General features: G+C 43.8%; 1 protein-coding gene across 4 annotated transcripts in view; it reads left to right on the forward strand.

Moving 5' to 3' along the window:
- The first annotated feature begins 2,322 nt into the window (after positions 1-2,322).
- IL31RA (interleukin 31 receptor A) overlaps positions 2,323-27,154 on the forward strand; it is an 88,130-nt gene continuing 63,298 nt past the window's right edge. Inside the window, exons 1-3 of one of the 4 annotated variants that reach the window (XM_050946910.1) lie at positions 2,323-2,378; positions 6,334-6,432; positions 23,048-23,132. In XM_050946910.1, the coding sequence (XP_050802867.1) occupies positions 23,078-23,132 (55 nt within the window). In that variant the 5' untranslated portion in view covers positions 2,323-2,378; positions 6,334-6,432; positions 23,048-23,077. Of the gene's footprint in view, positions 2,379-2,445; positions 2,522-6,333; positions 6,433-23,047; positions 23,133-27,154 lie in introns of those variants that run through there. The other 3 variants (XM_050946911.1, XM_050946912.1, XM_050946913.1) reach the window with 3 other exon arrangements.

Here is a 27,154-nt window from a genome sequence, read left to right on the forward strand (position 1 = left end):
CCCCCCCATGAATGCAAAGGGAAAAAAATTGTTTCTTGCCGTTTTTCAATGTCACCATATATTTACTGGATGCTGCTGGCAGATGCAGTGCTGCAGCACTACACTGCAGCACTACACTGCAGCATCCCCTTCCCTGGTGGACGGCAGACACTACAGTAGGACTGGTATCCGTCATCGTTGTCCTGTGAGTGCTTCTGGCTGGTCTCGGTGAGATCAGCCGGGGGTGCCTGGGCAAAAATGGAAATGACTCCAGCTCCTTTTCTTCTATCTAATGGAGATTCATTCCTGCCTAGAATATCATGGTAGCTGGAGGCTGCCCTCCCCTCCCCTCCTTTGATCTCTGCTTAGAGAGGCAATAAAGTGAGTTTCTTATTCATGCATTCTTTATTACTTCATCCCACAAATGGGATAAATGCCACAGTAGCCCTGGGGTGGTGGTGGAGGGAAGCAATGGGTGGGGTTATTGCAGGGGCACCCCCTAGAATGGCATGCGGCTCATCATTTCTGTAGGATGCCTGAGGCTCTGACTCAGATTGGCCGTTTGCGTCTCTGGTTCTTTAGTAGGCTTGCCTGAAATTCTAGGCAGGACTGAATCTCCATTAGACAAAGCTTAAAAAAGAGAATGACCCGTGCATCCCTCCAACCCACCCAAGGACCAGTGGGAGGCTCAATCATGTGTTGCTAATATATCATCTGTTGTCAACATCCAATAGACATATGGTGACAGTGAAAAAAGGCTGAATGGGCTCCATGGTTGCTGTGCTATTGCATCTGCCTGGGGAATCCAGGGAAAAGGGCTCAAAATGATTGTCTGCTGTTGCTTTCATTGAGGGAGGATTGACTGATGACATTTACCCATAACCACTCATGACAAATTTTTGGCCCCATCAGGCAGTGGGATCTCAACCCAGCATTCTGATGGGCGGGGGAGACTGCGGGAACTATGGGATAGCTACCCACAGTGCAATGCTCTGTAAGTTGATGCTAGCCTTGGTCCACGGATGTACACCGCTGAATTAATGTGCTTAGTTTGGTCATGTGTACTCGACCTTTATACAGTCTGTTTCCAAAAACCAGTTTCTGTAAAATCGGAATGATCCCATAGTGTAGCCATATCCTAAGAAACCAAGAGGCTGTAAAAGCATAAGTGGTTCTAGTGAAGGATTTCATCAGAGTTGGGGTTCCTCCTACTAGGTGAATTACACACAACTCAAGGGAGAAACTTTGAATCCAGAGTGTTTCAAGAAGGTTGTGAGATTCTTGGAAGTGACAAAAACCACACCCCTTGACAATCTGGTGGGAGGGGTGAGTAGTTCAATCACTCTGAAGGTTCAGTAGGCTATCGTTAGTGCTGGTGTATAGACAGAGCCTTCTGAATCCTCAGTCTCATTGAACAATTCAACCATCCTGGTAAATAAGCAGGACTCTATCAATTTCTCCTCCTAATGGAAACAATCCACGGGGCCTTGAAGCTGTGCTAAACGCTTGGATTAAAAAGGGGTAAGAATATCTACATCCTTGCAAGTCTAGTCCTTTCCTCCCCTGTTTTGTACGTCTGCTTCAGTCATATTATGCCTTTCATTGTTTTGTGATACTGAAGGAGGGATCCTTTTCCTAGATCAAGGGCATAAGCCTTCTAAAAAGTACCCTACAACCTCAATTTTATCAGCATAACTCCTATGCACGCCTCGTTGTATGAATCATTTTTCCCCAGGGCGTGGTGGTGGGGAAATCACCAAGTGTTCCTGAGGAAGACTAGCTTAACATCCTTTCCCATTCTAATTGTTTCAATGCATTTGAAATCTCCGGAGTAGTACGGCAAAGGGAAGAAAGCACTCTGCAACTTGTGCGGGGTCTGGTGTGATTCCTTATTCATACAATGAAGGGTTTTACTGTAAAACTATTTCAGCTTAGAATCGTTTTTGATCGTTTCTGGTTTACACTGTTGATGCCTTAACTACCTCGGAAGTACTTAGCGCGCCCCCCCCCCCGGCCCTATCCCTGGCTGGGATACCAGCCTATGGCCGGGGGAAGGGACCTGGCCCTACCCCCTCTCCTGATCGTTTTCGGAAGGGGAGGTATGGAGGGAAGCCCCCCCGCTGGGGTCTCAGGGCGCGGGGCCACGGCACTCACAGCTCGTCTGGTCCTGCGCGTGGAGAAAAGCGCCCTGGGGGAAAGACCCGCGTCCGCAGCTGCTTCGTGTCTCTTGAGCTGGCGGCATCGGGCTGGGCCCTTCGGGTCTCTCTCCCGGCAGCGGGTCCTGCCCCTCCCCAGGGGGCGGGAGCCGGGGGCCGCGCAGGGGGCGCCGAGCTGAGGAACTGTGGCTGAGGGGCGCTGTCTGCCCCGCGCAGGGCCGGCTCCCTGGCCGCTATCAGCAGGTGAGAGCGCGCGTGGCCCCGCCCCTCAGCCCGCGCGGCGGCTCCAAGCGCCTCTCTCCGCGCAGGGCGGGTAGGCGCCCGGGCCGCGTCTCGGGGGCGAGGCTGGTGCTTGTTGCGGGGCTTGGCAGGTTTGTGAGCGGCGGGTGGGTTGGAGGGTTCCCCGGGGATTGCGATCCGTCAGAGGCGGCGTGTCTCGGGTGGGTTGGAGGGTTCCCCGGGGGTTGCGATCCGTCAGAGGCGGCGTGTCTCGGGTGGGTTGGAGGGATGCACAGGGGGCTGGGATCCACTCAGAGGCGACGTGTCTCGGGTGGGTTGGAGGGATGCACGGGGGGCTGGGATCCACTCAGAGGCGACGTGTCTCGGGTGGGTTGGAGGGATGCACGGGGGACTGGGATTCAGTTAGAGACAGCGTGTGTCGAGTAGGTTGGAGGAATGCACGGGGACTGTGATCTTTATAAGGTCTGAGTGTGATTTGTGGAGTGTGCTTGTACACTTGCTTCACCTACCCTGTTCTTTCTCTGCTACTTTCCCCCTCTTTCATTATGTCCAGTACCAGTCTACCGTGCTCCTGTAACATTGTGGGCACACCAGGTTTGGCACTAGCTCCTGTCCTGGGGAAGAACCTCTTTGTCTTGTCACCACACTGACACTTTGTCACTTCTCCAAATCTCACCTGAAAATCTTTCCTACGAACTCTGGATTTCTCTCTTCCAGTTATTTAACTCTGTAATCTCTTTGGGATGTAATTTATATGAAAGATGATGTATATATGCTAGTTGTATTGTGTTTGTTTCCTAAGGCTGGAAGCATCTGGCCCTGGCCACTGTCAGAAGACAGGATATTAGGCTAGACACATCATTGGTCTGACTCAGTATGGCTGCCTTATGTATGTTGATCATTTTAGACCATCCCTGACAACTGTTTATCTAACCTGTTCTTAAAAACCCGCAATGATGGGGATTCCACAACCTTCCTTAGTAGCCTATTTGTCTTTAACTATCCTTACAGTTAGAAAGTTTTAACCCTGCACCCGTCCAAGCAACGAGGCCCTTTATATCGATATAAAGGGCTCTTTAAACCAGTTTCTGTATTCCTCCCCGACGAGAGGAGTAGCGCTGAAATCGGTATTGCCATGATGGATTAGGGTTAGCATTGCCAGAAATCGACGGTATTGGCCTCCGGGCGGTATCCCACAGTGCACCGTTGTGACCACTCTGGAAAGCAATCTGAACTTGCATCACATATGGAGGAAAATTCTAGTTTCCTAAATGCCCAAACCCCCAATACACAGAATCTCTGTGGGATTTTGTTTCCTAAATACACTCTGCTCCCCAGGGGCCCAGACATTCCTTCTTTGTCTTTTATTTTTTTTTTTTTAACTATCTTTGGGTCCAAACAGGAAAAAGTGTTACTTGTACTTTGCTTAGTAACTTCCTATTTCATTATAGCGTCCTTTAATCTTTAGAGGGGGAGAGAGGATGCACTCGCTTAAAGAGAAATCCCTATTGTACAGCTACAATAAGTTAGACTTATCGTATGAATAGTGGTGTTTCTGTTAAATCTCTAGGATGTCCGGTGTGGAAGAGTAACTGATTTTTGCTGGAAGTGATGCCTGCATGAGTTCAGAACAGTCTAGAATAGATAGCAGTCTCCATTGGTGCTGAGCAGCCTGATTATATCTTCAGTTCTGACCAGAGGATATGTAAGAAGGTTGCAGCTCAAGCATCTATTCAGTTTTTTCACTGCCTATATCAGTAAAAGTTGAAATTCAGACTAATTGTCAGTCTCTTTTTGAGCACTGTTTTTCTAAAAAGTTTAATTGCTATACTTTTATGTAGTGTAGGCTTTTTGCCAGATGTTTGCTGTTTAGGGCATTGTGGTTTTGCTCTTGATTCCACTGAGCTGCTTCTGGCTGTTGTGGAGCATCCAGACAACTCATTTCTATAACGATACAGTGTCTAGAGCAGAAAAACATATTTGGTGCTGCTTTGCCTAGCGGAGGAACACATAATGAGTTGATGCTTGTATATAAGGCTTTCACAAACACCACATGCAGAACCTAGTAAAACATCCTTAAACTTTCCTTTTAGAGTTGGCTATGTGGGTGTTGTCTCCTGAGGCAGATTGCCTAGAAGAGTTCATGACTAGATTCCGTTTCAATCTATAGCCAGCTACTGAGTGCCAGGTGGGTTTCATGCACAAAGGAAGCATGATGTGCAAGGACTTAATTAAATTATCTTATGGCACAGACTCCAATGCTGAGAGTCATTCTACACTGTCCTTTGAACATGTGGTTCCCCCCAGTTCAACCCAGTGAATAAGAAGGGGTTTGCTCCAAGATCAAGCACCCCTTGAACACTGACATAAAATCCGCATGTCACTTAAGTCTTTGCTGCAATTGAAAACCCACAGCTGGCCCATGCCAGTTTGCTTGGCTCAGGCTCCCCTGCTGTTGGGCTCAGGCTGTAGCCTAACTCTGGTACCTTCCCATCTTGCAGGGTCCTTCAGCCCAAGCCTGCACCATAATTAAACAGTTCTTTAGCCCAAGTTGGCTGAAACAGGCCAGCCCCAGGTGTCAAATTGCAGTGTAGACATATTCGTAAGACTCTCTTTTTCAGCAATATTGTTCCTTCTCATAGATAAAGGAGAGGAAACAATGAAGATAAGAGTTTCATGACACTCTGTAGTAGCATAACAATGTTATGTAGAAAACCTGACCTATGAGGAAAAGCTTAAAAAAAACCAAAATACTGGGCATGTTTAATTTTGAGAAAAGAAGCCCAAGAGAAGACTAAGTCTTCAAATATGTTAAGGGTTGTTATAAAGAGAACAGCGATCAATTGTTCTCCATATCAGCTGAAAGTAGGACACAAAGTAATGGGTTTAATCTGCAGCAAGGGAGACCTAGATTAGATATTAGGAAAAACTTTCTAACTGTAAGGATAGTTAAAGACAAATAGGCTACTAAGGAAGGTTGTGGAATCCCCATCATTGCGGGTTTTTAAGAACAGGTTAGATAAACAGTTGTCAGGGATGGTCTAAAATGATCAACATACATAAGGCAGCCATACTGAGTCAGACCAATGATGTGTCTAGCCTAATATCCTGTCTTCTGACAGTGGCCAGGGCCAGATGCTTCAGAGGGAATGAACAGAACAGGACAATTATTTGATGATCCAGGTATACTTGGTCCTACCTCAACACAGTGGGCTGGACTTGATAATCTCTTGAGGTCCCTTCCACTTCTACATTTCTGTGATTCAGTGTAGTAGCCTTGGCACCTTCGCCTTCTGTAGGATCAGCATCATCAGTGTCAGGCAGAGTGGATTGAGTTAAATCATTGATTTAAATCAAATGGGAAATCTTAATTTAAATAATTTTAATCTTGTTTTGCATTTGTACTTTTTAGTTATCTTCCTAAAGATTGGTTGATTCTCATTGGTGGCTATATCCATTGAAACATGTTGATCTGCAACTAAATATAGCCTTTAAACTAAATTAGGTGGTACTTCTTGATGACCAGGGTACATTATGTTATTCTGTATACATTTATTTAAGCAGTCATATAGTTTAAAATATATAATTATTCAGATTCTTAATTTTTACATTTCTTATGTTAGAAAAAAGTGACTGACATATCTCTTATGCACTCTGATTTAATATTTTATTTGTGATATTTTGTCAAAGTACATTTGGATGGAAATTGGAATTCAATTAAAAATGCACAGAAGCTTTTAAAAATAGTTTTAACTAATAAAAATAATCTTAAATGTCCTATATTAAAAAAAAAGGAAGTTATCAAAATATGCTTTGCATTTAAAATTAACAGATTTATTAAATGAAGGAAATATTATCTGTAACTAGTGAATTGAACTGATTATTTCTGGTCACCATGTCCTTCAAAGATTTTAAAAATTGTAGATCTCATCCTGTTACACCTCTTTCTTATTCATAGATTGGAAGAGGTAAACCAACTCTCATACTTGTTCAACACCCAACTAGTTTCCTGATTTTCCCTGCACCCCAACCGTCTGAGCCAGCCTGGTGAAAATGAGTGAGTGAGGGTGGGGAGCATGAGCAATGGAGAGAGGGGGGATGGAGCGAGCATGGAGCAGGGCCTCGGGGGAAAGGCGGGGCAAGGGTGTTCAGTTTTATGCAAGTAGAAAGTTGTCAACCCTACTCCTCGCTACAGGCCAGTTGGGCAGAATTTTGACAGGGGCAGCACAAAGCACATCGCTGATACAAAGGCCACTTCCCTGCAAAGTTTCAAGTCCCTGATCCAAAGTATGGGGACACTAGAGCTGTTCAAAGAAGATCCCTAAAGAATTTTCTAACATGCAAAACAATTACATATCCCTAACCTTGTTCTCAGAAATCGCTAAACTGTTTTAGCTGAAATTTTCCAGAATAATTCAGTCTGAGGTAGATAACTAGCATATAAAATTTCAGCCCAAACAGTTAGTTTGGCAGAGGTATAACCAATTGAAAATAGAGTTTTATAATGAGAAATGTCAGGCTGCGTTAATAATAGTATTAGCAGCCCAGCCTGTAATAATAAAATAGATTTTAATTGGATATTAAACTTCATTCTTCAGTGCTTAAGGCAGTCTTTAACAAAGTTGTTTGCACCTTCTTCTGAAGCAACTGGTGCTGGCCATTCTTAGAGAGAGGGTACTTGACTAGGACTATGGGTTTGATCCAGTATGACAGTTCCCATGTTCAGGTACCAGCCATGGGGCTGCGTGTGTGGTGTTTTGTTTTTTTTGCAACACTTTATCAAAGACCTGTGCAGAATGAGTAATTTGATTCCCAGATGAAGAAGGGCATATGCTGCCAGGAGAGGTCATCCTCTGCATGAACTAGTTTGTCATCTTTGGTGTCAGCGTCCACCTACCACATTTCGTGGGCTTGCTGAAAGTCTTGAACTAACTTTTGTCGACATTCATAATCTCCATACGCCTCTTTGGCCTGGTCTACACTACGCGTTTGTATCGAATTTAGCAGTGTTAAACCTATTTAACCCTGCACCCGTCCACGCAACGAGGCCCTTTATATCGATATAAAGGGCTCTTTAAACCAGTTTCTGTATTCCTCCCCGACGAGAGGAGTAGCGCTGAAATCGGTATTGCCATGATGGATTAGGGTTAGCATTGCCAGAAATCGACGGTATTGGCCTCCGGGCGGTATCCCACAGTGCACCATTGTGACCACTCTGGAAAGCAATCTGAACTTGGATGCACTGGCCAGGTAGACAGGAAAAGCCCTGCGAATTTTTGAATTTCATTTCCTGTTTGCCCAGCGTGGAGCTCTGATCAGCTCGGGTGGCCATGCAGTCCCAAATCCAAAAAGCTCCAGCGTGGACCGTACGGGAGATACTGGATCTGATCGCTGTACGAGGAGACAAATCTGTTCTATCTGAGCTCCGTTACAGAAGACGAAATGACAAAGCATTTGAAAAAATCTCCAGGCTATGATAGACAGAGGCCACAGCAGGGACTCAGCACAGTGCTGCGTGACAAGCGTAACGGAAAGCCAAAGAATCAAATGGACGCTCACGGAGGGAGAGAGGGGGGACTGAGGACTCCAGCCATCCCACAGTCTCTGCAGTCTCCGAAAAACATTTGCATTCTTGTCTGAGCTCCCAGTGCTTGTAGGGTCAAAAACATTGTCCTGGGTGGTTCAGGATATATCTCGTCAATTTACCACCTCTCCCCCCCGTGAAGGAAAAAGGAAAAAAAATCATTTCTTGCCATTTTTCAATGTCACCATATGTCTACTGCTGGTAGACGTGGTGCTGCGGCGCTGAACAGCAGCATCCCCTCCCCTTCCTTTCCTGATGGCAGACGGTACAAAATGGTGGAAAACCGTCATCATCCCATGAGTGCTTCTGGCTGGCCTGGGGGAGGTCGGCCGGGGGCGCCTGGGTAAAAATGGGAATGACTCCCTGTCATTCCTGGCAGGCGGTGCAAAATGCTGGGTAACCATCCTCATCATAGCAGCTGGAGCCTGAGCTCCATCAGTCCCTTCTCCCCTTTTGTGTCTAAAGAAAAGATTCTGTGCTTCCTGGACTATCATAGCAGCTGGAGACTGCCTCCCCCTCATTTTATCTCACTAAAAACTCAGTGTTTCTTATTCCTGCATGCTTTATTACTTCATCACACAAATGGAGGGACACTGCCACGGTAGCCCAGGAGGGGTGTGGGAGGAGGGAAGCAACGGATGGGGTTGTTGCAGGGGCACCCCCTAGAATGGCATGCAGCTCATCATTTCTGCGGGATCTCTGGGACTTTGACCTGGAGCTGCTGTGCTCTCTGGCTCTCTAGTAGACTTGCCCCATATTCTCGGCAAGACTGACTCTATTTTTCGACAAAACATAAAGAAGGGAATGACCCGGGGAGTCATTCCCATTTTTGTCCATGCGCCCCCGGCCGATCTCAGCGAGGCCAGCCAGGAGCACCCATGACAGCAGCAGACGGTACAAAATGATTGATAACCTTCATCTCATCGCCAAATTACAATGGCAGATGGTGCAATAGGGATGGTAACCATCTCTGCTACCTTGGAAAGGCAAATGAATGCTGCTGTGTAGCACTGCAGTACCGCCTCTGTCAGCAGCATCCAGTACACATACGGTGACAATGACAAAAGGCAAAAGAGGCTCCATGGTTGCCATGCTATGGCGTCTGCCAGGGCAATCCAGGGAAAAAGGGCGCGAAATGATTGTCTGCTGTTGCTTTCACGGAGGAAGGATTGAGTGATGACATTTACCCAGAATCACCCGCAACACTGTTTTTGCACCATCATGCATTGGGATCTCAGCCCAGAATTCCAGTGGGCAGGGGAGACTGCGGGAACTATGGGATAGCTATGGGATAGCTACCCACAGTGCAACGCTCTAGAAATCGACGCTAGCCTCGGTACATGGACGCACACCACCGAATTAACGTGCTTAGTGTGGCTGCATGCACTCGACTTTATACAATCTGTTTTACAAAACCGGTTTATGTAAAATCAGAATAATCCCATAGTGTAGACGTACCCTTTGATTCATGCTTCTGAAACTGTTTCCAAGGTATGGGAGGTCAAATTCTTCCACTCCTAGAACTTCAGTGAGGATTGTTTATATCCTGCACAGGGAGAGCCGAGCATCTGAAGTTCCTTGGGCTGGCCGTTAGTCATTACTTTCTGATTAGTTGGGGGTGGCTTTTTCAGAGGTAGGGAATTCAATTAACACTTTATCCCTGGAGCAGTAGGTACAAAAACTGTCTCCTGCACATGGTGTTGCTCCTTCTGTTTTATTTTTAATCTCTCTCTCAGAACCCCCTTTATATACCTGCATATTTTTGAACTTCTCCTATAAATTTGGTAATTGATTCTGGCATGTCATTAACTCTTAATCTTATTGTAGCTCTTAAATGCCTTTTTGTCACTAAATATAGTTATTCAGTGACTTAAAACATCAGGGGGAAATCTGGTTACTCAACTTTATTTCTTTTAGTCAAAGGTTGTGAAATTCAAACGGTTAACCCAGTTGATACAAAAATCTGTTGTACGTATTTAGCTGAAAAGTCTTAATTTACTGGAAAAGCAAATGCAGTAAATTGAGAACAAAATTTTCCCCACATTTTTGTATGTGCTGTTAGTGATTAAGAATTTGCAAGAGCAAAAACTAGAAAAGAGCTACACTTCTCTTCATTGTTGAATACTGGCTGCTTATCAAGCTTTTTCGTATAAAACAGTTACACACATACTTAACATCACACTGAGGAGTCATCCCCTCATGTATATAAATGTTTGCAAGATTAGTGCCACAATAATTGTAACGAGCATTTTGAAAATTGTTTACATTTAACTAGGTAAGCATTTCTAATGTTTATAAACCTATTTATTTAGTACTAATTGAAGGAATCAAAAGTTATTTTCATAATATTTGAGCACATGGTACAGGAACCACCCCACTTACTATTGAAAGACAGCCTCTGATGTAGAACACAACTGTTTGATAACACTACTATCATTATAGAGTAGTTTAACATGAAGTAAAGAGTGGTATTTAGCTGAAATTTCTGTAAGAATTTAGATAATTACTCAAGTGGGAATTTGACCAGGATACCAACACCTTTATAAAAAGAACCTGTAAAATTGACATCCAAAGGGTCTATTAAAAACTAAAAGGATGCGGGGTTTTTTGCCTCTTCATGATGCAAAATGAAAACCTGAAAGGTTCTTAACTTTTTTTTTCTTTTTGCTTGTTTTTTATCTTAGAAATATCAGCAACGTCATGTCTAAACTTCCTATTTTTGCTAAATGACCTCTGAGGGTTTTGAAGTATGTTTATTTTGAGCTCTAACTCTTTACTCTTTACAAAAGAGTATCCTGTATCCAAAATGTTAGTAATTGAAGTTAAATATGTATTAAAAAAATCAAACCAAGAATTTTAAGCAATTGCTCAAATTTAGTTCTCTTGACTCTTGTGAGGTTCTCCTGTCATTGTAGTGTGTTCCAGGGCAGATTACCTTAATTTCTTATTTAGAAACAAACTAAAAATCAGAGAATGTTAACAAGCAAAAAAAAAAGGTTACAAGCCCATTGTTTCTCTTCCTCATTTGCAGATTTCTCTTTAAAGCAGCAGTACTGTATGTGCTAATGTAAGACTTTGAGCTAGGACAACAAAAACATAGATTTTGTCAGCTTTTGCAAATATTTCCCCTCCATCTAACATTAAGATTTGTTAACTATTTCTGTAAAAGCAATCAACAATGTTTTTTGGTTTGTATTTCAGTGCAGTGTCTGCCATCCCAAATACTGCAATATGTGGATTCCTTTGCATGCCTTATACATGTTTCAGAGTGGTAGCCGTATTAGTCTGTATCAGCAAAAAACAATGAGGAGCCCTTGTGGCACCTTAGAGACTAACACATATATTTGGGCATAGGCTTTTGTGGGTTAGAACCCACTTCATCAGGTATATGGAGCAGAAAATACAGGAGCAGATATAAATATTGTCTGGCTATGTAGATTCTCTTCTCAGGCCTTATGCTATCAGAACTCCCAGCTATCTTTGAGACACCACTGACTTCCTGAGGAAACTACAGTCCTTTGGTGATTTTCCAGAAAACACCATCCTAGCCACTATGGATGTAGAAGCTCTCTACACAAACATTCCATACAAAGATGCACTACAAGCCATCAGGAATAGCATCCCCGATAGCATCCCAGCAAACCTGGTGGCTGAACTTTGTGACTTTGTTCTTACTCATAACTATTTCAGATTTGGAGACAATTTATACCTTCAAGTCAGGGAACTGCTGTTGGTACCCATAGTATGCCAGCATTTTTATGACTGACTTAGAACCATGCTTCCTCAGTTCTTATGCTCCTACTCTACTTTGTGCTACATTGATGACATCTTCATCATCTGGACCCATGGGAAGGAGGGCCTTGAGGAATTCCACCAAGATTTCAACAATTTCCACCTCACCATCAACCTCAGCCTGGACCAGTCCACACAAGAGGTCCGCTTCCTAGACACTACAGTGCTAATAAGTGATGGTTGCATAAACACCACCCTATACTAGAAACCTACTGACTGCTATACTTACCTACATGCCTCCAGCTTTCATCCAGACCACATCACATGATCCATTGTCTATAGCTAGGCTCTAAGATACAACCGCATTTGCTCTGATCCCTCAGACAGACAAACACCTACAGGATCTTTATCAAGCACTCTTAAAACTACAATACCCACCTACTGAAGTGAAGAAACAGATTGACAGAGCCAGAAGGGTACCCAGACGTCACCTACTACAATACAGGCCAAACAAAGAAAGTAACAGAATGTCACTAGCTGTCACCTACAGCCCCCAACTAAAATCTCTCCATCGCATCAAGGATCTATAACCTATCCTGAAGGACGATCCCTCACTCTCACACACCCTAGGGGACAGGCCAGGCCTCGCTTACAGACAGCCCCCCAACCTGAATCAAATACTAACCAGCAACTACACACCACACAACAAAAAAAACAACCCAGGAACCAAACCCTGCAACAAACCCCGGGGCCAACTCTGTCCACGTATCTATTCAAGGGATACCATCATAGGATCTAACCACATCAGCCGCACCATCATGGTGCTTGTTCACCTGCACATCTACCAATGTGATATATACCATCATGTGCCACAATGCCCCTCTGCCATGTACATTGGCCAAGCTGGACAGTCTCTACGCAAAAGAATAAATGGACACAAATCTGACATCAGGAATCATAACATTCAAAAACCAGTAGAACACTTCAGTCTCCCTGATCACTCAGTAACAGAGCTAAAAGTGGCAGTTCTTCAACAAAAAAAGTTCAAAGACAGACTCCAACGTGAAATTGCAGAACTAGAATTAATTTGCAAACTGAACACCATCAGATTAGGCCTGAATAAAGACTGGGAGTGGTTGGGTCATTACAAAACCTAAACCTAATTTCCCCAATACTAATTTCCCCCTACCGTTACTCACATCTTCTTGTCAACTATCTGAAATGGGCCACTCTCATTACCACTTCAAAAGTATTTTTCCTCCCTTGGTATCCTGCTGTTAATTTATTTGTCTCATTAGACTGACCTCACACTTGGTAAGGCAACTCACATCTTTTCATGTATGTGTACCTGCTCCTGTATTTTCCACTCCATGAATCTGATGAAGTGGGTTCTAGCCCATGGAAGTTTATGCCCAAATAAATTTGGTAGTCTCTAAGGTGCCACAAGGACTCCTTGTTGTTTATACCTTATGCAAACTCTCTCACCTATCTCTTATTCATGCCTCAGCAAAGGTATCTCTTGCCAGGAGGATTCTCAGCTCATTCAGATGGTGATTGAGTCCAAGTAGATTAAAGTCAGGCTTTCAAATAGGCAAACCAGTCAGGACAAAGATCAGAGATGCAAGCCTGCAGGCATGGGGCACTCACACAGGATCAAGAACTGTGTAAGGGATCTGATCAAACAGTAGAGCAAGCACAGCATAATTTGGCTAGAGCTCAGGGCAATCTTTGTTCTCAAGGCTTTACTCATGTGTTTTGATTCCCCGCATGCACTGATCGTGACTGATAACACCCAGCCATGTTACATAACAGACAAAGGAGAATAAGGTCTACAGTTCTGCAGAGAGACGCTCACTTCCTATTGACTGTACAGAGAATAATATGCAGTCAATTCACTCCCTTCACTTCTGTGGGAAAATGGAATGTTAATGGCCTTCTGGCTCATCAGGCAAAAGTTGGATCATTCAGAATGTGAACTACACAGAGGTGTTCCATTTCCTGGCAAAGAAATTTGGTCTTCTAGCAACAGATGTTTGTTTGCCTACCTGAATGGACAAGATTTCAATGTTCTGCTCTTGCTGATGGGATCATAAAGCGAAGTCAACAGGTGCCTTGTTACAAAGATGATCAAAAGGGACTCTTATATGCTTTCACTCCCTTGTCCTCTCCTTGCCATAATGCTACTGAAGACTATTAGTGATGCAGCACTGGTAATTCTGGTAGCCTCATTCTGGCTAAGGAGATCTTAGTTTTTTGATATCCTTGACATGGTACAAATATCATCTCCATTCTGGACAGAAAACAGATGGTAGATATTACAAAGTCCAATCACGCATCAGAATCCAGACACTCTGAATGTAGCTGCCTAGTGCTTAATCAGAGCCTCTTAAGTCAAAAAGGTTATTTAGAGAGGTAATAACCCCTATTTTACCTTCCAGAAATAAATCTACTATTTATTATATCTTCTGTGTATTCAAGGGCCAGGTTAAGGCTTACCCTTTGGTACTAGGACAAAGCTCTTACCCCCCACTACTACATAGGTGCCACAGATTCTCACATTTCTTCAATATGGACTCAGGCTAGGCCTGGCAGTTCAGACTCTCAAAAGTCAAGTTGGTGCTTTGTTTAGCATCCTTAGTGGAGCAGACAAGTAGAGTTTCATCTTACCCAGATATCCAGTGTTTTTTTTCTTGTGAAAGTATCCTCCTCCTGAAGTGCATAAAGTTATTTTATGGGATCTTGCCTGGTTCTCAGTGCTAGTAGGGTCCTCTGTTTGAACCACTCCTGAAGATGCCACATTACTTTCTAAACATTAATGTGGCATTTTTGATAGCAATCGTGTCTGTTTCTTCTTCGAATGCTTGCTCATGTCCATTCTATATTAGGTGTGTGTGCTCGCCACATACACCAGTGCTGGAAGTTTTTCCTCAGCAGAATCAGTAAGGGACTGACTCTGGCGTCCCCCGGATTGGCACCCGCATGGTGTGGTATAAGGGGCGCCACCAGCTCCCCCACCCTCAGTTCCTTCTTGCCGCCAGTGGCGGTGCCTGAACATCTGCTGCTTTGGCTAGTGTTGTTTCATTGTCTGTTCTTGTGAACTTTGAAAACCTGTAATATAATTGTATATAGTTTGTCGTTTCTTAGTTATCCTTAGGAGTAGTTCTCAACTGTTCATTAGTCCTGAACGGGACTCAGCTGGGGAACAGGACATGCCTCGGTCCCCAGGCTTTAAGCCCTGCTATTGCTGCAAAAGGCCTGTGCCTGTCAGAGATCCACACACCCGCTGCATATTATGCTTAAGTGAAGGGCACATAAGCGACAAGTGCCGTATCTGCAAATCCTTTAAACCTAGGACAAAGGAGGAGTGTGATATCCATCTGAAAGCACTCCTAATGGAGTCGGCACTCACTCTGGCCCTCAGACTCTGTTTGATGTCCTTTGCTCCTTGGCTCCTGGCAGAGTGGTTCTACCCCTTCATGAAGGGGTTTCCAAATCACTAATGCCCTGTGGCAGACCCCCTCTTCCCTGGCCTCTATATCCAAGAGGGTCAAATGCAAGTACCTTGTGCCAACCATGAGTATTTATACTCCCACCCTACACCCAATTCCCTTGTGGCTGAGGCAGTTAACCATAAAGAGAGACCAGGACAGCCCGTGGCCACCTACCAAAAATAAAGACTCGAGGAGTCTGGATCTCTCTGGACATAAGATTTATTCATCTTCCAGCCTTCAGCTGAGAGTGGCCAACCACCAGGCTCTCCTTGGCTGATATAACTTTAATATGTGGCAAGCAATGGCCAAGTTTGAAGGGTTGCTCCCTGAGGCTTCCAAGAAGGAGTTCTGGGTGATCCTTGATGAGGGCACCACTGCGGCCAGGGTGGCCCTCCATGCAGCGCCATGTCTTTGCTATCTCCATGCAGTGAGCCTCCTGGTTGCTCCTCTCTGAGTTGTCTTCTGAGGCTCAGCAGTCTATGCAGGACTTGCCTTTTAACAGCTGAGCCCTATTGGTGAAGCAGATTGACAGCAAGTTGCATGGCCTTCAAGGACTCCCGCACTACCCTGAAAACTCTGGGTCTTTTAGTCCCAGCCCCACTGCGTAAGCAGTTCAAACCGCAGCAGCTTTAGGGCCAGACTGCCTCTTCAGGGCCAGCCCCACAAACGAGCCAAGGGCTACAAGTGCTGTCCAAGTCACCCGCCCCCATCCTCTTCCCAGTCGGGTTTGACCCGTACCAAGCAAGGGGACAAACGGTCATTGTAAGAGTATGCCTGAGGGCGACCTAACAGACTATTCCCTGGATCCATCTGTCCCACTGTTCTCCAACTGCCTTTCCCTTTTCCTCCCTGCTTGGACCATTATAACCTCAGACCGATGGGTCCTCAGCAGAGTGGAGCAGGTTATGCCTTCCAGTTCCTTTCTACCCCCTCTTCCCACTGACCTTCCCCATCCTGCTTTAGGGACTTCTCTCAAGAGAGTCTCCTTGCACAGGAGGTAAAGAGTTTGCTATAGCTGGGTGCAGCGGAAGAAGTTCCTCTCAAGTACAAGAACAAGGGGTTCTATTCCCCGTACTTCCTAATCCCAAAGGCCAAGGGCAGTCTACAGCCCATCCTCAACTTGTGAGACCTCAACAAGTACCTAACGAAGCTAAAGTTCCGCCTGGTCTCCCTGGCCTCTATCATCCCTGTGACGGGTTGGATCATAGAAACACCCTTGGGAACTGCCTATTGATGTGCCAAAACTACATCTGCTCCTGCTTTCCTGCCCTCTGCAGCTTAGGACTCCAGCACCTGTATTGTTGAGCCAGACACACCAATCTGCTCCAACATAAACCCAGGGTCTGAACCACGTGCCCCAAAGCTGCAGAGTTAACTGAAAGCAACTTACAGAAGTGTTCCTGTCTTTAACACTCAGGCCTGGTCTACACTACGCGTTTAAACCGAAGTTAGCAGCGTTAAACCGATTTAACCCTGCACCCGTCCACACAATGAAACCCTTTATATCGATATAAAGGGCTCTTTAAACCGATTTCTGTACTCCTTCTCAACGAGGGGAGTAGCACTGAAATCGGTATTGCCATGATGGATTAGGGTTAGTGTGGCCGCAATTCGATGGTATTGGCCTCCGGGCGGTATCCCACAGTGCTCTGGAAAGCAATCTGAATTTGGATGCACTGGCCAGGTAGACAGGAAAAGCCCTGCAAACTTTTGAATTTCATTTCCTGTTTGCCCAGCCTGGACCTTTGATCAGCACGGGTGGCGATGCAGTCCCAAATCCAAAAAGAGCTCCAGCATGGACTATACAGGAGATACTGGATCTGATCGCCGTATGAGGAGACAAATCTATTCTATCTGAGCTCCGTTACAGAAGACGAAATGACAAAGCATTTGAAAAAATTTCCAGGCTATGATAGACAGAGGCCACAGCAGGGACTCAGCACAGTGCTGCATGACAAGTGTAACGGAAAGCCAAAGAATCAAATGGACGCTCATGGAGGGAGAGAGGGGGGACTGAGGACTCCAGCTATCCCACAGTCTCTGCAGTCTTCAAAAAGCATTTGCATTCTTGTCTGAGCTCCCAGTGCCTGAAGGGTCAAAAACATTTTCCCGGGTGTTTCAGGGTGTATGTATTCAATTTACATCCTTCCCCCACTCCATAAGAAAAGGAAAAAAATCGTTTCTCGCCTTTTTTCAATGTCACCCAATGTCTACTGCATGCTGCTGGTAGACGGAGTGCTGCAGTGCTGAACACCAGCATCCCCTTCCCGGTGGCAGACGGTGCAAAATGACTGGTATCCATCGTCATCATCAGCCTGTGAGTGCTCCTGGCTGGCCTCAGTGAGGTCGGCCGGGGGCGCCTGGATAAAAATGGGAATGACTCACGGTCATTCCCGGCAAATGGTGCAGAAGGCTTGGTAACCGTCCTCATCATAGCAGCTGGAGGCTGAGCTCCATCAGCCCCCCCTCTTTCATGTTTAAAGAAAATTCTGTATTCCCTGGACTATCGTAGCAGCTGGAGGCTGCGCTCCTCTCCCGCCCACCCTTTAATGTCCTGCCTGGACTATCATAGCAGCTGGAGGCTGCCTCCCCCTCATTTTATCTCACTAAAAACTCAGTGTTTCTTATTCCTGCATTCTTTATTACTTCATCACACAAATGGGGGAACGTTGCCACAGTAGCCCAGAAGGGTTGGGGGAGGAGGGAAGCAATGGGAGGGGTTGTTGCAGGGTCACCCCCTAGAGATGGCATGCAGCTCATCATTTCTGCGGGATTTCTGGGGCTCTGACCCAGAGCAGCTGTGCTCTCTGGTTCCCTAGTACACTTGCCCCATATTCTAGGCAGGACTGACTCTATTTTTAGACAAAACATAAAGAAGAGAATGACCCGGGAAGTCATTCCCATTTTTGTCCATGCGCCCCCGGCCGACCTCAGCGAGACCAGCCAGGAGCACCCATGACAGCAGCCGACGATACAAAAGGATTGATAACCGTCATCACCAATTTCAAAATGCAAACAGTGCAAAATGACTGATAACCATCATCTCATCGCCAATTTACAATGGCAGATGGTGCAATAGGGATGATAACCATCTCTGATACCTTGGAAAGGCAAATGAATGCTGCTGTGTAGCATTGCAGTACCGCATCTGTCAGCAGCATCCAGTACACCTATGGTGATAGTGGCAAAAGACAAAAGAGGCTCCATGGTTGCCGTGCTATGGCATCTGCCAGGGCAATCCAGGGAAAAAGGGCGTGAAATGATTGTCTACCGTTGCTTTCACGGAGGAAGGAATGAGTGATGACATTTACTGAGAATCCCCCGTGACACTGTTTTTGTCCCATCATGCATTGAGATCTCAACCCAGAATTCCAATGGGTGGAGGAGACTGCGGGAGCTATGGGATAGCTACCCACAGTGCAATGCTCCAGAAATTGATGCTAGCCTCGGTACATGGACGCACACTGCCTAATTAATGTGCTTAGTGTGACCGCTTGCACTTGACTTCTTACAATCTGTTTTAAAAAACCAGTTTATGGAAAATTGGGATAATCCCGTAGTGTAGACTTACCCTAAGATGCCCCACTCCCAATGGGGTCTAAACCCCAAAGAAATCTGTTTTACCTTGTATAAAGTTTATACAGGGTAAACTCATAGATTGTTTGCCCTCTATAACACTGATAGAGAGAGATGCACAGCTGTTTGCCTCCCCAGGTATTAATACATACTCTGGGTTAATTAATAAGTAAAAAGTGATTATTAAATATAGGAAGTTGGTTTTAAGTGGTTCCAAGTAGTAACAGACAGAACAAAGTGAATTACCAAGTAAAATAAAATAAAACATGCAAATCTAAGCTTAATACAATAATAAAACTAAATACAGATAAAATCTCACCCTCAGAGATATTTCAATAAGATTATTTCACAGACTGGATGCCTTCCTAGTCTAGGCACAGTCCTTTCCCCTAGTACAGCCCTTGTTCCAGCTCAGGTGGTAGCTAGGGGATTTCTCATGATGGCTGCCCTCTCTGTTCTCTTCCACCAATTTATATATCTTTTGCATAAGGTGGGAATCCTTTGTCCCTCTGGGTTCCCAACCCTCCTTCTCAATGGAAAAGCACCAGGTTAAAGATGGATTCCAGTTCAGGTGACATGATCACATGTCACTGTAAGACTTCATTACTTGCTTGCCAGCACACATGTATAAAGGAAGACTTACCAATAAAACAGAGCCATCTAAAGACAATTGTCCTGGTTAATGGGAGTCATCAAGATTCCAAACCACCATTAATGACCCACACTTTGCATAATTACAATAGGCCCTCAGAGTTATATTTCTAGTTTGATACAGGATTGATCATAGAATATCAGGGTTGGGAGGGACCTCAGGAGGTCATCTAGTCCAACCCCCTGATCAAAGCAGGACCAATTCCCAGACAGATTTTTACCCCAGTTCCCTAAATGGCCCCCTCAAGGATTGAACTCACAACCCTGGGTTTAGCAGGCCAGTGCTCAAACAACTGAGCTATACCTCCTCCATTTATACAAACAGGATGACCACACTCCATAGATTATAAGCTTTGTAATGATACCTTACAAGAGACCTTTTGCATGAACCATATTTCAGTTACATTATATTCAAACTAATTTCAAAAATCATATAGCATGCAACGTCACAATCCCCTCCCTGGATCTGAGAGACTGGTATGCCACCGTTGACTTGAAGGATGCATACTTCCACATAGCCATCTTTCAAGGGCACAGATGTTTCCTCCGGTTTGCGGTGGAACGCCACCGCTACCAGTTTGCGGTCCTCTTATTCAGCCTGGTGACAGCATCAAGAGTGTTTTCCAAGTGCATGTGGGTGGTGGCTGCTTACCTCAGGTGTTGGGGTATCCAGATCTACCCGTACCTTGATGACTGGCTCATCAAAGGCAGCTCCAGATCTCAAGTCCAAAGGGATGTCATAGTGCTTCAAGCCACGTGCTGCTCTCCGGGCCTACTGGTAAACAACAAAAAGTTGATATTAGTGCTGGTGCAGAGGATAGAGTTAATCGGAGCAGTTCTCTACTCGAGCTGTGCCAGAATGTTCCTGCCACTGGAAAGGTTCCACATGTTAACGAACCTCATCATGGAAGTCTCTGTTCCTCTGACTACAGCCAGGGTCTGCCTGCACCTGCTGGGTCTCATGGCAGCGTGCACTTACATGGTCTGCCATTCCGGACTCTGGATGCGGCCCCTGCAACAATGGCTGAGGATGATCTATTCCCAGTCCCGAGACCCCCTGGAGAAGATAGTTAACATTCCCAGGTGATACTTCCCTCACTGCGATGGTGGACCGACCACAGGACAGTCCTGAAGATGGTTCCGTTCGACAGCCTTCCTTTATCGAGTTGGTGTCGGACACCTTGGACCTCAGCTGTGGTGCGCATCTCAGTGTCCTCCAGACTTGGGATGTGGTACCCAGAGGAGGCACAGTTGCACATAAATATCAAAGAGCTCCAAGCAGTCTGGCTGGTGTGCGGAGTCTTCCTGCCCCACCTGTCGGGCAAGGTGGCATGAGTCCTGACAGACAACACAGAATTGATGTTCTACATCAACATGCAAGGGGGACCGTGCTCGTCAGCTCTCTGTCAGCAGGCATCCCATCTATGGGATTTCTGCATCAGCCAAAAAATCCACCTGGAAGCTTGGCACCTCCCCTATGTCAAGAATATGCTGGCAGACCAGCTCAGCAGGGACTTCTTTCACTATGAGTGGTCGCTCCATCCAGAGGTAGCCTGCATGAAGTTCCAAAGGTGGGGAACTTCCCAAGTGGAACTGTTCGCTACCAGATAGAACAGGAAATGCCACTGGTTTTATTCTTGGCAAGGTCTGAGCAAAGGCTCTATCTCTGATGCCTTCCTCCTTACATGGTCAGGGAGCCTAATGTATGCATTCCCTCCGATTTCCGCTCATCAGCAGGGCCCTGACAAAGATCAGTAGAGACAAGGCATATGTTATTGTGATCACCCCAGCATGGTCTCGCCAGCATTGGTTCTGCACGCTCAGGAACCTGTCAGCAGCCCCTGCCCAACCAACTAGACCTGCTATCACAGGACCACGATCGGCTCTTACACCTCAACCTCAAGTCCCTCCACCTCTCGGCCTGGAGGTGCAGACCTGTTCAGAAGGAGTCCAACAGGTCCTCCTGGGGAGTAGGAAGCCCTCAACTAGACTGACTTACCTGGCCAAATGGCTGAGGTTTTTCCGCTGGGTGTCCGACGGTGGCATCTCTCCCTTGTGTTTTTCCATACAGGTTGTCCTTGACTACCTGCTCCATTTGAGGAATCGGGGCCCAGCACATTCTTCCATTAGAGTGCATCTCACAGCCATCTCCACTTTTCATCCGCCGATCCAAGGACATACAGTGTTTTCCCATGACATGATGGTCAGTTTCTTGAGAGCTTGAGAGACTCTTCCCGCAGGTACAGGCTCCTGTCCTGCAGTGGGATTTTAACTTGGTCACTGGAGCCACCCTTTGAGCTGCTGGGTTCCTGCTCCTAGTCCCGCCTGTCATGGAAGGTTGCATTCCAGGTAGGGGTGATGTCAGCGAGAATGGTCTCTGAAATTAAAGCTTTGATGTCAGCACTTCTGTACGCAGTCTTCTATAAAGATAAGGTTTAGTTGAGGCCTTACCTGGCCTTCCTGCCAAAGGTGGTCTCCACCATCCATATGAACCAAGACATCTTCCTCCCGGTATTCTGTCCCAAAACTGCATAAAACCAGTGAAGAGAGGCGTCTTAAGGCTTCTTACTTAGAATGTACCAAGCCTTTCAGTAAATCAACTCAACTCTTCTTTGCTACAGAGATCTGTCACTAAATTCTGTAGATATGCATCTAAAATTGAATTGATCCACAGTGACCTGTATTCACATGGGCATAGTTGCAAGCCCTTGGATTGTGAACTCCCTATGTCTTCATATGCATTTGTATGACCCCTACCAGAACAGGGCCCTGATTCTGACTGGCTCCATCAGTGATGAAAATGCTAATGAATGAATAATAAAAAAATGAGAGGATTTAGTAGACAGGAAATAGTCAAGGCAAAAAATTGTCCATTAGTGACATGGGAGAGAGTGGAAATAACATATGCCCCTTAAAATCCAGGATAACTTGGGTGTATGCATAAATAAATAACATGGAAATAACAACATTGTTATCAGGATGTTACACTTGAACTTTTACTGTCCATCAGTAACTCATCTGAGTTGTGTTTCAACAAAGCACTTATGAAGATGAATGGCTCCACTGACTTTGGTGGGATTTTGGGGGTTATGCTTAATGTTTAGCACATGGTAACGTGCTTTGCTGAATTAAGACCTTAATAGATGGAGCTAACCCCTTTATAGAAAGAAAAGAAAATCCTTCTAAGAGATTTTATTTTGAGTTATATTTTCCTAAAAAGTGCCTATCCTAAGCTTATTACTATACAGTAACTACACTGGAGTGTTGATCTATAACACCCAATAGAGTAACTGATTTCATAATGCTTATTAATACATATATTGGGACACATGTACCACATCCTTCCTGTTAAAGTATGATTCTCTGAACAGAGGTGAGGTTTGTTGGTAAGATGATGTGAGGAAGTTTCTAAATTAGTAGGCATAACTTTAGGGATTCCAATAAGGCAAAACATTATTAATTTGACTTCCTCCTTTGGGAAATACAGTCAACTGGAAAAAAGACTTAAAAATAAATGTTAGTTTACCTTTGTATTTATTTTATGTTTGGATTATTGTATTGGTGTACAGCACTGAGAGAGGTGGAGGAGGTGTCCTATCAATTGAAATAGATAACTTTTTATGTCTGTTTTATTACAGTGTTCCCTGCTCCCAGTTATTGTAAAGAAAATGTTCTACTGTTTGCTTTGGATATTTACTGTGCTTTGCAGAATCTATAAAGCAGGTAGGATGAAACACTTCTGTATTACTAACTTGTGTCTTATTTTAAGAAATCTTTCCAAAGAAAAGGAAAAACTGCTATCTTTTCAAGAGTAATTGAATAGAAAAAGTACATTTAAAACACTAGAATTTCGATTAAATATCTAATTGTATTCAGCTGTCTCCCAGTTAATTGGAAATGGTACTTGTGGAGTAGCATAGAGCAACAAATGAAGTAATCACAAATATTGTAGCTGATCTCAATTTACAGTTAGAAAGCAGACAATAAATATAATATCAGTATTTGCTTAATCTCATTATAAACTCACAGACCAAACCACATTAATTAGATAATTCTTTCCCTGTTGCTTAGGGAAGAAGAGGGCATCTGTATTGAAAAGCCATGACAGAGCTTCTCATTGTCCGCCAGTCAGGATGCAGCTTTTTTGGAGAATTTTAGACTAAACAAATGTGAACTAACAGTATTTAATTTACAGGGAAGATGCGTACAGCCACATATTCCCTATTCAGAGACAAATTTAATAAACCTTAATGTTCATATATTGCCCCCAATTTAAAGAGTTGGTATTTGTCGTCACTGCAAAATAGTATTTGAGATTCCAATTTTCCTTTATCCTTAGAACAGGAAATAACACTGCTAATTTGGCAAAATATGGAGTCTTTAGTGGCTAAATTGGCAGTTCACATGCAAATTGTTATGCATCACTTTGCAAAGATTTTAAAGTAATCACAAGACAGGCAACAAGATCATGTTTAAAAGGATTTTTTGTCTCTTTTTGGCTTTGAGTTGCATGCAAGAAATATACAAATGTCTTCAGAAGCCAGAACACTCTATGAAAGGGATACAGAATGTATGTGTATATATATATATATATATATATATATAGCTGAACAGTAACCTATCACATATATCACTATGCAACCAGTATTTAAAATCTTTGATTTGGACACTTGTGTAACAAAAGAAGTAAATAGATGATGCAACCTACCTAAATGCATACATGTAGGTTAACATATGGCATTAGAGAAAAACAGCAGAAAGCATGGAAGAGATGAGTTTCTTTGTTGGGGTGCAGAAGTAAAAAGGAATAAAAGATCACCTACATATGAAAGCAGTTTTGGAAGCTTTGCATTTTAGTCATATTAGTGTTGTTCTGTACCATGGAGCACAAACACCACTGAAAAGCAAAGGAAATTTGCTTTCTGCAACTTCCCTAACAAACAGGGTGTTTGAGAGGAGAGCTGGTTAATAGTGTGTAGTATAGAGGAAAATGACACACATTTGGAACAAAATTTGACTATTTCACTGAATGAACTAGATAATGAGCACTTCTTAAAGTGCCAGACGACCACCCTATCTGCTTGTTATTTTCATATTCATAGAGCTGGTCATTCTAATGAAGGGGTGTGTGTGTGTGTGTGTGTGTGTGTGTGTGTGTGTTTATAATATCAGCTATGTTAAAAGGACATTATTGAGGTTGCAAAGTCAAGCACTAAAAAGTTAGGAATTGTCAGAATTAAGATTGTCTGTGCATCTTAAATTAGTTAGTTTGGCAAAGTTATAAGCAATCGAAACAGGATATAATAATAGGAAGTATCAGGCAACCTTAATAATACACTGTGATACCAACCCCTCCTATAATGAGATATGAAATATATGGCAACCTCTAGGGGCAGGATGCATGGCTCAGCTAGCTGTAATACAATGATCACAAATGGTTTTGTTCTGTACCCCTCTTCCTGCTTCCTTTGTCTCTTCAGATGCAGTGAGTGCGATAGGTAAGGGGGGAGAGAGAAAGAGGGATGCCTTGGTGTGTTTGTCCCTCCTTTGTACAGTTTCAGGCACCCCTCTTAAAAAACGTTTCCACTTGAGACACAGGAGCCAAAGAGAGGATGTGGATGGAAATTCTCTGCTGGTTTTTTCACCTGTTTGAACTTTCTTTATCTTCACTTCTTGCTTGATGACTCTGTTTACTGCTTAAATGCAAATTTAGAGCACCCATTCCTTTGTTTACGACAGATCTGTTTGCCAACTTCCATCTGTGCAGGGCTGTGACATTTGGAACATGTGTTAATAACACCATGCAGGGGAATTTTATAACTTCACATACAATGTTGCCACACATTTACTGGAACAATACTGACCAGCAAATTATGAGTTTTGAAATGATATCTTGAAAAGCATGCTTTGCACAAAGATTATTACAATAAGGTGTCTGGTGTGAATATAGGGGTGTATTCTGTTACAAACAGTTCTTCAGATTTGTTTCTTAAAAATGACTCCGGTGGGGAATCTCCCCTACATGATCTGCTGTGAATACCTGTGCAAGATTTATGGTAATTTATCTTCTTCTCAGTGGCCTGGTCTTTCCTGAGTGCTCCTTTAGCATCTCGAATGTTTAGTGGCTCCACTGATTGGCAGGCTTCCTGCTTCTGATGTACTTAAAATTTTTTTTGCTGTTAGTTTATGAGTCATTTGCTAATTGCTCTCCAAATTCTTTTTGGACAGCATAATTATACTTTTACACTTGATTTGCCAGTTTGTTCCTTTCTATTTTCTTCAGCAGGATTTTACTTCAAATTTTCATCTTTAATTGCCTCTTTCACTCTGTTTAGCCATGGTGGCATTTTTTGGTCGTCTTACCTATTATTTTTAATTTGGGGTGTACATTTAATTTGAGATTCTATAATGGTGTTATTGAAAAGTTCCCATGCAATTTGCAGGCATTTCATTCTTGTGACTGTTCCTTTTAATTTCCATGTAACTAGCTTCCTCATTTTTGTGTAGGTCCACTTTCTGAAGCTAAATGCTACTGTGATGGGCTTCTTTGGTATTTTTCCTCCCATAGGGATGTTAAATTTAATTATATATATTACCGAGTGGTTCAGCTATATTCACCTCCTGGACAAGATCCTGTGTTCCACTTGGGACTAAACCAAGAATTTCCTCTCCCCTTGTGAGTTTCAAGACTAACTACTACAAGAAGCATTAATGGTGTCTGGAAACTTTATTTTTTCATGCTATCCAGAGATGATGTATCCAGTCAATATGGGGATAGTTGACATCCCACATTATTACTGAGTTTTCTATTTTTGTAGTTTTTCTAAATCTCCTTGAGCATTTCACAATTACTATTGCCATCTTGATGAGGTAGTCAGTAGTATATTACTGCTGTTCTACTCTTACTTTTAAAGTATGGAATTTCTAGCTGTAGAGATTCTGTGGTTCAGTTTGATTTATTTAAGATACTTACTATATTTGACACTATGCTTGCTTTCACCTATAGTGTCACTCTCTCCGTAGCCCAATCTATTCTGTTATTCCTATATATTTTGTACCTTGATATTATGGTGTCCCATGGATTGTCATCATTAGATCAAGTTTCTGTGATGCCTGTTATATCAATATCCTCATTTAATACCAGGCACTCAAGTTCACCCATCTTAGTATGTAGACAATTATTGAGGATGCAGGTGATGTCAGGGTCTGTGGGTCTTGAATGCTGGTCCACATGGCTCTTAGGCACTAGTATGTTCCAGCCTGCCACCTAGTGCTCTGGCAATTTTTGCTTTGCACATAATTGAATCCCTAATTGTCAAATAGGACCAGAACAGAGGGATAGGAGATATATTTAAGAGGATTTTCTGGAATCAGACTGTGGACATACTATTTCAACAATGTATTATGGTTCTGTACTTATTGCTACTTTAGTTTGGGGTTTCAAGTTTTTTCTTTCACTTCTGTGTTAGTATGAGAAATGTATTTCACCTTTTAATGAATGAATTATCTTAATGCAGGACCTGGTTGCTGATTGTGGTGACAACTGTTCCTTGAGATCTGGGAATGACATTTGAGTGGAAAAATAGTTTAACTTACAAGGTGCTCCACCTGTTCGAATGAACTGAAGTAGGATACTGTGTAAATTTAACACCAGGAGTTCTCAAGCTTTACTGTAGTAAGGAATGCATTTTAATGGAGATTATCATGTGAATTGCTTGTTCTCCCATTCAGGATCATCTAATGAT

The sequence above is a fragment of the Gopherus flavomarginatus genome, chromosome 3 (assembly GCF_025201925.1).
Source record: "Gopherus flavomarginatus isolate rGopFla2 chromosome 3, rGopFla2.mat.asm, whole genome shotgun sequence".
Lineage (NCBI taxonomy): Eukaryota > Metazoa > Chordata > Testudines > Testudinidae > Gopherus > Gopherus flavomarginatus.